We start from the raw sequence: 13,281 nt of genomic DNA on the forward strand, positions 1-13,281 counted from the left end.
TTCCTCCCTGACTCCTTCCCGTCTTCCTCCTCCTCCTTCCTGCAGTACGGTTTGCTGACGGGGACCGTCTGCAGGTCCGCACCGCCCAGGATGGCCGCTTCCTGCCCGTGTGCCACGCGGGCTGGGACCGGGCCCACGCCGACCACACCTGCGCTCTGCTGGGCTTCAGAAGGTAAAGCAGCCCTCACCCCCACCCACAGCATCTGATTCATTAGTGACACTGAAGACGGGCTATGCTGCATTCCTCTCTCGCGAATGGAATAGAATCTGAGACACTGAATCTGAGATCTATTTGCATATGTAATAATATTGGGCAACATGTTTATTGCTTCATTCTCTCTCTCTCTCCTTCCCTCCCTCCCTCCCTCCCACACTCTCTCCCTCTCTGTCTCTCTCCCTCTCTCCCTCTCTGTTTGTCTCTCTGTCCCTCTCTCCCTCTCTGTCTGTCTCTCTGTCTCTCTGTCTCTCTCTCTCTCTCTCTCTCTCTCGCGCTCTCTCTCTCTCTCTCCCTCTCTCTCTCTCTCTCTCTCTCCCTCTCCCTCTCCCTCTCCCTCTCTCCCTCTCTCTCTCTCTCCCTCTATCTTATACTCTGCAGGTCTTTTAGCAGCAAGGCAGTCAGCCTGCAGCCGTCCGATGCCCTAACTTTGAATGGCACATCATCTCAGACTATTCAGGGTCAGGTGAATGTCAGGTAAGCCCATTTTGTGCTTTTCCTGATGATGACTGGCTCCAATCAGAAGCCAGCTCCCCATTAGGAGTAGGACCTGTGGGCGGGGGCCTCACTCTGCTGGTGGTTTAATGTCGTTCTCCTGGTTGTTCTTATGGTGTTCAGCGCCTCGTGTCCGGACAAGGCTGCTGTCTCCCTCCAGTGTGTCGGTAAGGAGAGGAGCCACCCAGCCAATCACAGCGCAGATCATAGTGGGATGAATCCTAGGGCGTAGTAGTGTGATGCTGTTCTGAGAAGGAGGTGATGTGCCCCCTGCTGGCAGAGTGCGGTCTGCAGCGCTCCAGCTCCAGGATCATCGGGGGCACTGCGGCCCGCGAGGGCCAGTGGCCGTGGCAGGTGTCCCTCCACTTCCGGGGAAAGCACACCTGCGGAGGCGTCCTGATCGCCCCGGACTTTGTGCTGACGGCAGCCCACTGCTTCCCCAGGTGAGGGTCACATGACCTATATATATGACCCTAGTCCTGTCCACACCATCACACATCTGTCCACACCATCGTAGACCAGTCTATACCATCACACATCTGTCCACACCATCATAGACCAGTCTATACCATCACACATCTGTCCACACCATCATAGACCAGTCTATACCATCACACATCTATCCACACCATCATAGACCAGTCCATACTGTCATAGACCAGTCTAAACCACCATAGACCGGTCTATACCATCACAGACCGATGCATACCATCACAGAACGGTCTATACCATCATAGACCGGTCAAAACCACCATAGACCCGTCTATACCATCACAGACCGGTGGTCCTACGCAGGGGCGATTCTGACTTTTGGGGGGGCTCAACCCCAGGAAGCCACAGGTGTATATGAAGCATATAAAGATTCCTGCCCAAGATTTTCTTTTCCCACAACCTTTATTTTCTTAGATACTATGCTGTTGTATGTCTAAGCCAATAGCTGGCAGTGTCAGCTAAATAATGCAGTTCTGAACCACTAAAGTGATAATAGGAAAAAGACTGTTTGGATGAAGGAATAATCCATGGATGTGAATTGTAATAACAAATTTGAGGTATATTAAACTTCCTTTGTGTAAGTTTCACTCAAAAATGACCATATTTTCCTGAATATGATACTGAAACCAGTAGCGTACCGTGGGGTTTAAGTCAGGGCCTTTAGTAACAAACTCCACCAACGGCCAACCCCCAAACACTCAGACATGCACACACATTTCTTATTAGGTGCCAATGCAGCCAACACAGCCACAATATGCGCTACTGCATAACATCCACAACAAGAAAGTTGATCTTCAGCAACAACAACAGCGCACACGCACACCACTCTGCATCACCGCAGAGCTGGAGTAATGCAGCATCACCATCAGATCTGTCCTTATGTCCCACGCACACCACTCTGCATTACCGCAGAGCTGGAGTAATGCAGCATCACCATCAGATCTGTCCTTATGTCCCACGCACACCACTCTGCATTACCGCAGAGCTGGAGTAATGCAGCATCACCATCAGATCTGTCCTTATGTCCCACGCACACCACTCTGCATTACCGCAGAGCTGGAGTAATGCAGCATCACCATCAGATCTGTCCTTATGTCACTGCACACCACTCTGCATTACCGCAGAGCTGGAGTAATGCAGCATCACCATCAGATCTGTCCTTATGTCCCACGCACACCACTCTGCATTACCGCAGAGCTGGAGTAATGCAGCATCACCATCAGATCTGTCCTTATGTCCCACGCACACCACTCTGCATTACCGCAGAGCTGGAGTAATGCAGCAACACCATCAGATCTGTCCTTATGTCCCACGCACACCACTCTGCATTACCGTAGAGCTGGAGTAATGCAGCCTCACCATCAGATCTGTCCTTATGTCCCACGCACACCACTCTGCATTACCGCAGAGCTGGAGTAATGCAGCATCACCATCAGATCTGTCCTTATGTCCCACGCACACCACTCTGCATTACCGCAGAGCTGGAGTAATGCAGCATCACCATCAGATCTGTCCTTATGTCCCACGCACACCACTCTGCATTACCACAGAGCTGGAGTAATGCAGCATCACCATCAGATCTGTCCTTATGTCCCACGCACACCACTCTGCATTACCGCAGAGCTAGAGTAATGCAGCATCACCATCAGATCTGTCCTTATGTCCCACGCACACCACTCTGCATTACCGCAGAGCTAGAGTAATGCAGCATCACCATCAGATCTGTCCTTATGTCCCACGCACACCACTCTGCATTACCGCAGAGCTGGAGTAATGCAGCATCACCATCAGATCTGTCCTTATGTCCCACGCACACCACTCTGCATTACCGCAGAGCTGGAGTAATGCAGCATCACCATCAGATCTGTCCTTATGTCACACGCACACCACTCTGCATTACCACAGAGCTGGAGTAATGCAGCATCACCATCAGATCTGTCCTTATGTCCCACGCACACCACTCTGCATTACCGCAGAGCTGGAGTAATGCAGCATCACCATCAGATCTGTCCTTATGTCCCACGCACACCACTCTGCATTACCGCAGAGCTAGAGTAATGCAGCATCACCATCAGATCTGTCCTTATGTCCCACGCACACCACTCTGCATTACCGCAGAGCTGGAGTAATGCAGCATCACCATCAGATCTGTCCTTATGTCCCACGCACACCACTCTGCATTACCGCAGAGCTGGAGTAATGCAGCATCACCATCAGATCTGTCCTTATGTCACTGCACACCACTCTGAATTACCGCAGAGCTGGAGTAATGCAGCATCACCATCAGATCTGTCCTTATGTCCCACGCACACCACTCTGCATTACCGCAGAGCTGGAGTAATGCAGCATCACCATCAGATCTGTCCTTATGTCCCACGCACACCACTCTGCATTACCGCAGAGCTGGAGTAATGCAGCAACACCATCAGATCTGTCCTTATGTCCCACGCACACCACTCTGCATTACCGTAGAGCTGGAGTAATGCAGCCTCACCATCAGATCTGTCCTTATGTCCCACGCACACCACTCTGCATTACCGCAGAGCTGGAGTAATGCAGCATCACCATCAGATCTGTCCTTATGTCCCACGCACACCACTCTGCATTACCGCAGAGCTGGAGTAATGCAGCATCACCATCAGATCTGTCCTTATGTCCCACGCACACCACTCTGCATTACCACAGAGCTGGAGTAATGCAGCATCACCATCAGATCTGTCCTTATGTCCCACGCACACCACTCTGCATTACCGCAGAGCTAGAGTAATGCAGCATCACCATCAGATCTGTCCTTATGTCCCACGCACACCACTCTGCATTACCGCAGAGCTAGAGTAATGCAGCATCACCATCAGATCTGTCCTTATGTCCCACGCACACCACTCTGCATTACCGCAGAGCTGGAGTAATGCAGCATCACCATCAGATCTGTCCTTATGTCCCACGCACACCACTCTGCATTACCGCAGAGCTGGAGTAATGCAGCATCACCATCAGATCTGTCCTTATGTCACACGCACACCACTCTGCATTACCACAGAGCTGGAGTAATGCAGCATCACCATCAGATCTGTCCTTATGTCCCACGCACACCACTCTGCATTACCGCAGAGCTGGAGTAATGCAGCATCACCATCAGATCTGTCCTTATGTCCCACGCACACCACTCTGCATTACCGCAGAGCTAGAGTAATGCAGCATCACCATCAGATCTGTCCTTATGTCCCACGCACACCACTCTGCATTACCGCAGAGCTGGAGTAATGCAGCATCACCATCAGATCTGTCCTTATGTCCCACGCACACCACTCTGCATTACCGCAGAGCTGGAGTAATGCAGCATCACCATCAGATCTGTCCTTATGTCACACGCACACCACTCTGCATTACCACAGAGCTGGAGTAATGCAGCATCACCATCAGATCTGTCCTTATGTCCCACGCACACCACTCTGCATTACCGCAGAGCTGGAGTAATGCAGCATCACCATCAGATCTGTCCTTATGTCCCACGCACACCACTCTGCATTACCGCAGAGCTGGAGTAATGCAGCATCACCATCAGATCTGTCCTTATGTCCCACGCACACCACTCTGCATTACCGCAGAGCTGGAGTAATGCAGCATCACCATCAGATCTGTCCTTATGTCCCACGCACACCACTCTGCATTACCGCAGAGCTGGAGTAATGCAGCATCACCATCAGATCTGTCCTTATGTCCCACGCACACCACTCTGCATTACCGCAGAGCTGGAGTAATGCAGCGTCACCATCAGATCTGTCCTTATGTCCCACGCACACCACTCTGCATTACCGCAGAGCTAGAGTAATGCAGCTTCACCATCAGATCTGTCCTTATGTCCCACGCACACCACTCTGCATTACCGCAGAGCTGGAGTAATGCAGCATCACCATCAGATCTGTCCTTATGTCACACGCACACCACTCTGCATTACCGCAGAGCTGGAGTAATGCTGCATCACCATCAGATCTGTCCTTATGTCCCACGCACACCACTCTGCATTACCGCAGAGCTGGAGTAATGCAGCATCACCATCAGATCTGTCCTTATGTCCCACGCACACCACTCTGCATTACCGCAGAGCTGGAGTAATGCAGCATCACCATCAGATCTGTCCTTATGTCCCACGCACACCACTCTGCATTACCGCAGAGCTGGAGTAATGCAGCATCACCATCAGATCTGTCCTTATGTCCCACGCACACCACTCTGCATTACCGCAGAGCTGGAGTAATGCAGCATCACCATCAGATCTGTCCTTATGTCCCACGCACACCACTCTGCATTACCGCAGAGCTGGAGTAATGCAGCATCACCATCAGATCTGTCCTTATGTCCCACGCACACCACTCTGCATTACCGCAGAGCTGGAGTAATGCAGCATCACCATCAGATCTGTCCTTATGTCCCACGCACACCACTCTGCATTACCGCAGAGCTGGAGTAATGCAGCATCACCATCAGATCTGTCCTTATGTCCCACGCACACCACTCTGCATTACCGCAGAGCTGGAGTAATGCAGCATCACCATCAGATCTGTCCTTATGTCCCACGCACACCACTCTGCGTTACCGCAGAGCTGGAGTAATGCAGCATCACCATCAGATCTGTCCTTATGTCCCACGCACACCACTCTGCGTTACCGCAGAGCTGGAGTAATGCAGCATCACCATCAGATCTGTCCTTATGTCCCACGCACACCACTCTGCGTTACCGCAGAGCTGGAGTAATGCAGCATCACCATCAGATCTGTCCTTATGTCCCACGCACACCACTCTGCATTACCGCAGAGCTGGAGTAATGCAGCATCACCATCAGATCTTTCCTTATGTCCCACGCACACCACTCTGCATTACCGCAGAGCTGGAGTAATGCAGCATCACCATCAGATCTGTCCTTATGTCCCACGCACACCACTCTGCATTACCGCAGAGCTAGAGTAATGCAGCATCACCATCAGATCTGTCCTTATGTCACACGCACACCACTCTGCATTACCGCAGAGCTGGAGTAATGCAGCATCACCATCAGATCTGTCCTTATGTCCCACGCACACCACTCTGCATTACCGCAGAGCTGGAGTAATGCAGCATCACCATCAGATCTGTCCTTATGTCACACGCACACCACTCTGCATTACCGCAGAGCTGGAGTAATGCAGCATCACCATCAGATCTGTCCTTATGTCCCACGCACACCACTCTGCATTACCGCAGAGCTGGAGTAATGCAGCATCACCATCAGATCTGTCCTTATGTCCCACGCACACCACTCTGCATTACCGCAGAGCTGGAGTAATGCAGCATCACCATCAGATCTGTCCTTATGTCCCACGCACACCACTCTGCATTACCGCAGAGCTGGAGTAATGCTGCATCACCATCAGATCTGTCCTTATGTCCCACGCACACCACTCTGCATTACCGCAGAGCTGGAGTAATGCAGCATCACCATCAGATCTGTCCTTATGTCCCACGCACACCACTCTGCATTACCGCAGAGCTGGAGTAATGCAGCATCACCATCAGATCTGTCCTTATGTCCCACGCACACCACTCTGCATTACCGCAGAGCTGGAGTAATGCAGCATCACCATCAGATCTGTCCTTATGTCCCACGCACACCACTCTGCATTACCGCAGAGCTGGAGTAATGCAGCATCACCATCAGATCTGTCCTTATGTCCCACGCACACCACTTTGCATTACCGCAGAGCTGGAGTAATGCTGCATCACCATCAGATCTGTCCTTATGTCACACGCACACCACTCTGCATTACCGCAGAGCTGGAGTAATGCAGCATCACCATCAGATCTGTCCTTATGTCCCACGCACACCACTCTGCATTACCGCAGAGCTGGAGTAATGCAGCATCACCATCAGATCTGTCCTTATGTCCCACGCACACCACTCTGCATTACCGCAGAGCTGGAGTAATGCAGCATCACCATCAGATCTGTCCTTATGTCCCACGCACACCACTCTGCATTACCGCAGAGCTGGAGTAATGCAGCATCACCATCAGATCTGTCCTTATGTCCCACGCACACCACTCTGCATTACCGCAGAGCTGGAGTAATGCAGCATCACCATCAGATCTGTCCTTATGTCCCACGCACACCACTTTGCATTACCGCAGAGCTGGAGTAATGCTGCATCACCATCAGATCTGTCCTTATGTCACACGCACACCACTCTGCATTACCGCAGAGCTGGAGTAATGCAGCATCACCATCAGATCTGTCCTTATGTCCCACGCACACCACTCTGCATTACCGCAGAGCTGGAGTAATGCAGCATCACCATCAGATCTGTCCTTATGTCCCACGCACACCACTCTGCATTACCGCAGAGCTGGAGTAATGCAGCCTCAGCATCAGATCTGTCCTTATGTCCCACGCACACCACTCTGCATTACCGCAGAGCTGGAGTAATGCAGCATCACCATCAGATCTGTCCTTATGTCACTCCGCAACCAGACTGCACATCACACACATGACACAAAAACAAGTGTTCACAGTTATTGTTTTTTCACCGGATGCTTTCGCAATTTCAACGGATTCAATAAAGTAGCCTATTGCGACAATATTACAAGTGCAACGCCAGTTCATTAACAAAAATGAAACATACAAGTAGGCCTTTATGCCACATATTTTACAACAGCTATTCCAGCAAGGATATTAAGCCCACAGTAGTCTTAGGAGCCTTACAATTAATTATGTTGTAAGTATTGAAAAAAATATGGAATTAAGATGCGTTCAGACACAAATTAAAGTAATTTTGATACATAATCTAGATATATTATTTCGATTTAGACAGGGCCAACAGAGAAGGCCCTGCTGGCCCTGACGTCCCACCACTGACTGAAACACATTGGTAAAACATGTACTAGATTAATAATATGAGAAACATACCACTATTTCGGGAGCACTAAATTATGTCGCCTCACTTTCATGGACCCATACAATTTTATAAATTGTATCAACATACATTTTAATAAAACTTGTGATGCAAAAAAATCAACAAGTACAACATGTAGCCGAATACTATGAGAAACAGACCACTATTTCGGGAGCACTAATCTATGTTGTCTCACTTTCAGGGACCCATACATTTTTATAAAACTTTGATGGCAAAAAATCTTTTTGTTCTGATGCAACAAAAAAAAGGGTGCTAATTTTCAGTTTAAGAAAAACCGCTGGCATTATTTTATCAGCTGAGGGCGTTTTCATTGCCATAAAAACGTGAGCTAATCAACAAGTACAACATGTTCTAGACCAGTGGTTCTAAATTATTTTCTGTCATTCCCCCCCTAGGAGACAGACATTTTTTCACGCACTACTTGAAGTGAAATAGCCTACTATTGAGAACCTGCTAATATTTATTTATTTAGATTAATAAAATTAGCGGAGATAACATCTGCAACAATTTCCAAGTTCAGTTTATTAACTCAATTTGTAACATTTAAACAAGACTGCTAAGTCTGTGTGAATCTCAAAACAGAGAAACAAGAGAAAATGTTTCACTGGGTTTTGCATTTAATAAAAATATTTTTAAACAGTAAACATTGGTCACTTGTCAGCTTCATCAGCTTATTCCCTTTCAGAAAAATATATATATGTTCATCTTTGAAGCATGAATAAAGACACACCAAGTCCCTCTGTCATGACTTTGTAAGATCAAAATTCTTGTAAAACTTGACCCCTGAAAATAAAATAAAATAAGTAACATATTAAAATAAATAAATAAATGAGACACTAAGTGCCCTCTGCCGCTCGCACCCCCCCTGACACCTTTAGGGCCCCAGTTTAACGCTCTGAAATGCAAGTGAGAAGCGCCAAGCGCAAGTAGCTTTGCGGGTGGTTCTATGGCGATGTTCCTATTTTACCGGCGCAAAAATTACTCTTGCACCCGGCGCAAATCTAAAAAGGGTTGGTCTGAAGTAGCCTAATTACCCGTAGGTGTGGTTTGGGCGTAACGTGCAATAAACCAATGAGAGTGCCAGCTCCCATCCTCTTTAAGAGCCATGAGCGCATTTGAATCTGACGAGTTGATATTTTGACAGCGCGTCTGCAGTCTCCGATTAGACAGATGCACATGAGTTTCAAACTTCAAATGGCTCAGTTTATGGCCAAATAATATGGCCTAATTCACACATGGAATAAGGTTTTCTTCCACAACTTCAAAAATACTGAGTCCTCAAATAAATGTTGGCAAAGAAAACTTAACACACATGATATGCGGTATGATATACGCAATACATTATAAACATTGTTTCTTATCAGTATTGTAAGCATTATCATTTCGACTTGTGTTCCTAATATGCATCTGTCCCCCCGTTATACATTGCCATGGACTGTATTATGCGTCACGTGTTTAGTTTGTGTGTTTAAACAGATGGACGCACACACGCGCGCCAGCATTCATTAATTATTTTACGCATACACACACGCACACCCGCATTCATTCATTCTTTTTAACACTCACTCGCGGCAAAACCATGTTTTCTCACAATCAAATACTTATCAATCCTAAGTTATGGGCATGTACACGATGTCTGTGTCAAGAAAATATGTGTTTGCGGCACAGTGTTTGCAGATGTATTGATTTAAAAGTACAACTTATTACTGCTGTATCAGCTGTTCTTTCCCAAATAATTTACCAAGAATGTGTGGCTAGGTAGATGAGAGAAGCAAAGTTTATGCGCAAGGTGCACAAGCAACATTATGCATGCGCCCTTAAAATAGCATCTGAACAATGCACCACTGACTTTAAACCAGGTATTTCCTGGTTTGTGGCGCAAGTGATTTCTGAAACTGCAAAATAGCACCAGGGAACGTTTGCGCCAGAACACGCCTCCTCCTTTCGCCAAACCGCCCCTTGGGGTGCAAGATCATTCCCTAATTTACCGACACGTGGCGCAGGAGGAAAAAGAACGCTCTGCGCCATTTGCAAACTAGCAACGACACAAGCGCCAGTGAGAAAGTCAATTGCGCCAGAAGCAAGATAGGGGCCTTAATCAGCTGAGGGCGATTTCCTAAGTCTCATAGTATTAGAACATGTTGTACTTGTTGATTAGCTCACGTTGTTATGGCAATGAATACGCCCTCAGCTGATAAAATAATGCCAGCATTTTTTTCAACTGAAAATTAGCCCCCATGTCAACTTTTTCTGCTCCTTGCTCCTTATCATGCTTATCATGCTACGCAGCATTAGAAGGCTCTGCAGACTAAAACATGAAGCAATTCAAGAAGAGGCATAGATAGAATCGCCTTGTGGTGAACTGTCATTTAATAGACATCTGACAGATTATGTCAAGGTTTTAAAATTATTATTATTATTATTACCAGATCATGTTATAACACAGCTGGAAATCGTGGATTTTCTGATAAAGACTAGCTATTCTCTTTGACAGACAAAACAGCAGGAACTATGTTAGGTGCGCTCGGGCTGCATTTTTGGTTTTGTCAAACAGGAGCCGCCCACCCACCAATCAGAGGTTAGAGATTCCTGCAGGAAGGTTGCGCTCCATTTCCCGCCCATTTGAACCTGTTCATTAGTGTACAGCATCCATCCTCTCATTGCTTGTGTCAAAAATATTAGATTTGAGGACGAAACGATTGGGTGGGCTAAGGCAGTTTAGGCTGGGCTTGAGCCCACCCAAAAAGGGTCTAGCTTCGCCACGGGTCCTACGGTGTCTCCTGTGCTGACTGTCTCTCGGCCCACAGCTCCCTGTCCGCCTCACGGGTCACCAGTAACTGGCGTGTGTCTCTCGGCCCACAGCTCCCTGTCCGCCTCACGGGTCACCAGTAACTGGCGTGTGTATGCCGGGGTTCTGTCCCAGAAGGCTCTGCCCCGGCCCTACCAGGTGGACAAGATCCTCCTCAACGAGAACTACAACAACCAGACCAACGACCAGGACATCGCCCTACTGCGGCTCAGCCTGCAGGTGGACTTCAGCGCTGGTGAGGACCCCTACCCCCCTCTGCCTCCCCCTTACCCCCCACGCCCCTCTTATGCACTGGTTGTTGTACGTCCTGACCCTTAATGTAAGCACTTATTGTGTGTTGTACGTCCTGGCAATTAACAAATAGTCCTTAGCATTGTGTAGCGTCTTCTCCTCGCTGTCTGTGCTGTATACAGGGAACGGGTTAACCTAGTGATGGTTAGTGCTTGGCCCCCTTACTGTCTACACCAGCCATATGGTGTCGTTTCTCTTTCTTCTGAGGAATGGACTGATTGGAAGTCGCTCTGGATAAAAGCATCTGCTCAGCGCGCTGAATGTACATGATCCCTTTTGTATGTAGGACCCTATTCTAAATGGCGCTGTGCTTCTGTTGGACAGATAAGGTCACCCCGGCCTGCCTGCCCGGGTTCGACCAGCAGTTTGAGGACGGGCTGCAGTGCTGGACGACTGGCTTCGGCACCACTGAGGAAGGGGCTGGTAGGGACCTAACTATGACAGGGATGTTCAGGGATGGATACGTGTGTTGGCTAAAGGGCCTCAAATGGTGTTCCCCTTTAAATACAACTAAATGATTAAACACAATTATCTCAGCAAAGTGTCCAACACGCACAGGGCTGAGCTCTACACCAAGACCTCTGAAGAATCACCCCTACTGGCTGCTGCATGGACCCTGAAACCAGGACCTCACTCCTCCCCTGCCTCACTCCCCCCCTACCTCACTCCCCCCCTACCTCATTGCTCCCCCCTACCTCACTCCCTCCCGATCTGGACCTCACTCCCCCCCTACCTCACTGCTCCCCCCCTACCTGGACCTCACTCCCCCCCTACCTCATTGCTCCCCCCCTACCTCACTCCCTCCCGATCTGGACCTCACTCCCCCCCTACCTCATTGCTCCCCCCCTACCTGGACCTCACTCCCCCCCTACCTCATTGCTCCCCCCCTACCTCACTCCCTCCCGATCTGGACCTCACTCCCCCCCTACCTCACTGCTCCCCCCCTACCTGGACCTCACTCCCCCCCTACCTCATTGCTCCCCCCTACCTCACTGCTCCCCCCCTACCTGGACCTCACTCCCCCCCTACCTCACTGCTCCCCCCCTACCTGGACCTCACTCCCCCCCTACCTCACTGCTCCCCCCCTACCTGGACCTCACTCCCCCCCTACCTCACTGCTCCCCCCCTACCTGGACCTCACTCCCCCCCTACCTCACTGCTCCCCCCCTACCTGGACCTCACTCCCCCCCTACCTCATTGCTCCCCCCCTACCTCACTCCCTCCCGATCTGGACCTCACTCCCCCCCTACCTCATTGCTCCCCCCCTACCTGGACCTCACTCCCCCCCTACCTCATTGCTCCCCCCCTACCTCATTGCTCCCCCCCTACCTGGACCTCACTCCCCCCCTACCTCACTGCTCCCCCCCTACCTGGACCTCACTCCCCCCCTACCTCACTGCTCCCCCCCTACCTGGACCTCACTCCCCCCCTACCTCACTGCTCCCCCCCTACCTGGACCTCACTCCCCCCCCTCTCTCCGCAGCGCGGGCGTCCCCGGTCCTGATGGAGGTGTCGGTGGACCTGATCGGCGCCCGGCTCTGTAACAGCAGCAGTGTGTACGGCGGCCGCGTGTCCAGGAACATGATCTGCGCCGGTGACCTGGACGGGGGCCGCGACTCCTGCCAGGTGGGACCCCAGTGCCCTCCGGCCCCGGGGGGGAGAGGGGGGGCGTGGAGGGGCAGAGGGGCTGGGGGAGGGTATAGAGAGAGGGAGGGGTATAGGACCATTTCTTCATTTAAATAGAAATGTAAATGTTGTTGGAAGGGAGACAGGATTACCTGGCCACCATCAGGTCCTCTAACGGCAAGTAGTCCCTCTAGTCCGACCCCTGACCCCGTGTAGCGGCGCTGTGTTGACCCCTGACCCCGTGTATCGGTGCTGTGTTGACCCCTGACCCCGTGTAGCGGTGCTGTGTTGACCCCTGACCCCGTGTAGCGGCGCTGTGTTGACCCCTGACCCCCGTGTAGCGGCGCTGTATTGACCCCTGACCCCGTGTAGCGGCGCAGTGTTGACCCCTGACCCCGTGTAGCGGCG

General features: G+C 50.4%; 1 protein-coding gene across 1 annotated transcript in view; it reads left to right on the forward strand.

Moving 5' to 3' along the window:
* The window catches only part of tmprss13a (transmembrane serine protease 13a), a 15,870-nt gene extending 3,951 nt beyond the window's left edge, over window positions 1-11,919 (forward strand). The window contains exons 5-11 of the mRNA XM_060075143.1: window positions 46-172; window positions 596-691; window positions 833-876; window positions 990-1,152; window positions 11,010-11,191; window positions 11,572-11,670; window positions 11,806-11,919. Of these exons, the coding sequence (XP_059931126.1) occupies window positions 46-172; window positions 596-691; window positions 833-876; window positions 990-1,152; window positions 11,010-11,191; window positions 11,572-11,670; window positions 11,806-11,867 (773 nt within the window). The 3' untranslated portion in view covers window positions 11,868-11,919. The remainder of the gene's footprint in view (window positions 1-45; window positions 173-595; window positions 692-832; window positions 877-989; window positions 1,153-11,009; window positions 11,192-11,571; window positions 11,671-11,805) is intronic.
* Window positions 11,920-13,281: the final 1,362 nt, after the last annotated feature.

Source organism: Gadus macrocephalus, chromosome 16, assembly GCF_031168955.1.
Source record: "Gadus macrocephalus chromosome 16, ASM3116895v1".
Taxonomy (NCBI): Eukaryota; Metazoa; Chordata; class Actinopteri; order Gadiformes; family Gadidae; genus Gadus; species Gadus macrocephalus.